The 1,077-nt window shown below is 60.4% G+C and overlaps 1 protein-coding gene across 1 annotated transcript in view; it reads right to left on the reverse strand.

The window, feature by feature from the left end:
* Positions 1-171, reverse strand: part of TMPRSS13 (transmembrane protease, serine 13) — an 11,618-nt gene extending 11,447 nt beyond the window's left edge. The window contains exon 1 of the mRNA XM_009329551.1: positions 151-171. Within this exon, the coding sequence (XP_009327826.1) occupies positions 151-171 (21 nt within the window). The remainder of the gene's footprint in view (positions 1-150) is intronic.
* Between the last annotated feature and the right edge of the window lie 906 nt (positions 172-1,077).

Consider the following 1,077-nt stretch of genomic DNA (forward strand, 5'->3'; position numbering starts at 1 on the left):
ACAGTCTGCTGCGAAGGCAACGCCCCAGAGAGCAGGAAGGAGACACCAGGCCCTCCACCAAACCCCGAGGAAAGCGTGTTCGTACGGCCACAGAGCAACCCCCCGGTATTCCTAGCTGGGTCAGAGCTGGAGGAGCTGCCTGCGCCTTACCGGAGAGGTTTTCCCGTCCATTGGCCGCTGCAGGGCTGGGCTGGGATCACAGCTCCGGCACAGCCATCCTTCGCTGTGCAGCGTGGTGCAGAGCGAAGTCAAGTCCGCAGGGACGGGGCAGAATCTGTTTGGCGAGCGGGCTCGTACGTCAGTGCCAGCGCCGGGCGCAGAGGGAAACCAGTCCAACCTGCCGCCCAGCTCCACCGCTGCCTGTTTCCCAACTGCTCCAGGAACAGCATGCAAAATACCTGCCTCTGCTGCCGGTCGCCCCAGCCAGGCGCTGAGGAACGCTGGGCAGGAGCAGCAGGAGCCCCGGCTGAGGCCAAAGGTCTGGGAGCGGGTCAGGTCTGGCCCTGAGGGAGAGCGGCATCCTGGGCAACAGGGGCTGCTGCAGGCTCCTCACTTCTCTCCCTGCTGCCTGCCTGCCCAAGCCCCCCCTTCTCTACTGCGTGCCCGCCACGTGCTCATCTCACCTCTCCTGCCCCAGCTAAGGGCTGCAAACGCCAGCTGAGGATGGGAAAGGAGGGGATGCACAGCCATGTGCCAACCCCAGCAAAAACCCTCTTGTGCGCCCCAGGTGAGCGAGAAGTCCAGAATACCCTGTTTCAAGGGAATGAAATGCTGTTTCCCTCCAGTTTCTCTAGAGGCTTTTTCACTCCTTTGCTAACAGAGCGATGCTTTCGCATTGTGCAAGGAGAAAGCAGTGATCTCCTACTTCCTCTGTGGGCGTGAGCTAGGAGGTGCTTTGCTTAACCTAGAACTCTTTTGGGAGAAACAGGTAAAAATATCCAGATTAAAAGGAAAAAAGCCCAGCTCCATTGTGTGCTTTCTGATGCCCAGACCCCAGTCCCATGTCCCTCGGTGCCACATGCCCCGCTCACCCCAGCCCTTGGCTGCCAGAGGAGCGGCTGCGGGACAGATGAATGA

The sequence above is a fragment of the Pygoscelis adeliae genome, unplaced genomic scaffold, assembly GCF_000699105.1.
Source record: "Pygoscelis adeliae isolate BGI_AS28 unplaced genomic scaffold, ASM69910v1 Scaffold268, whole genome shotgun sequence".
NCBI classification, from domain to species: Eukaryota; Metazoa; Chordata; class Aves; order Sphenisciformes; family Spheniscidae; genus Pygoscelis; species Pygoscelis adeliae.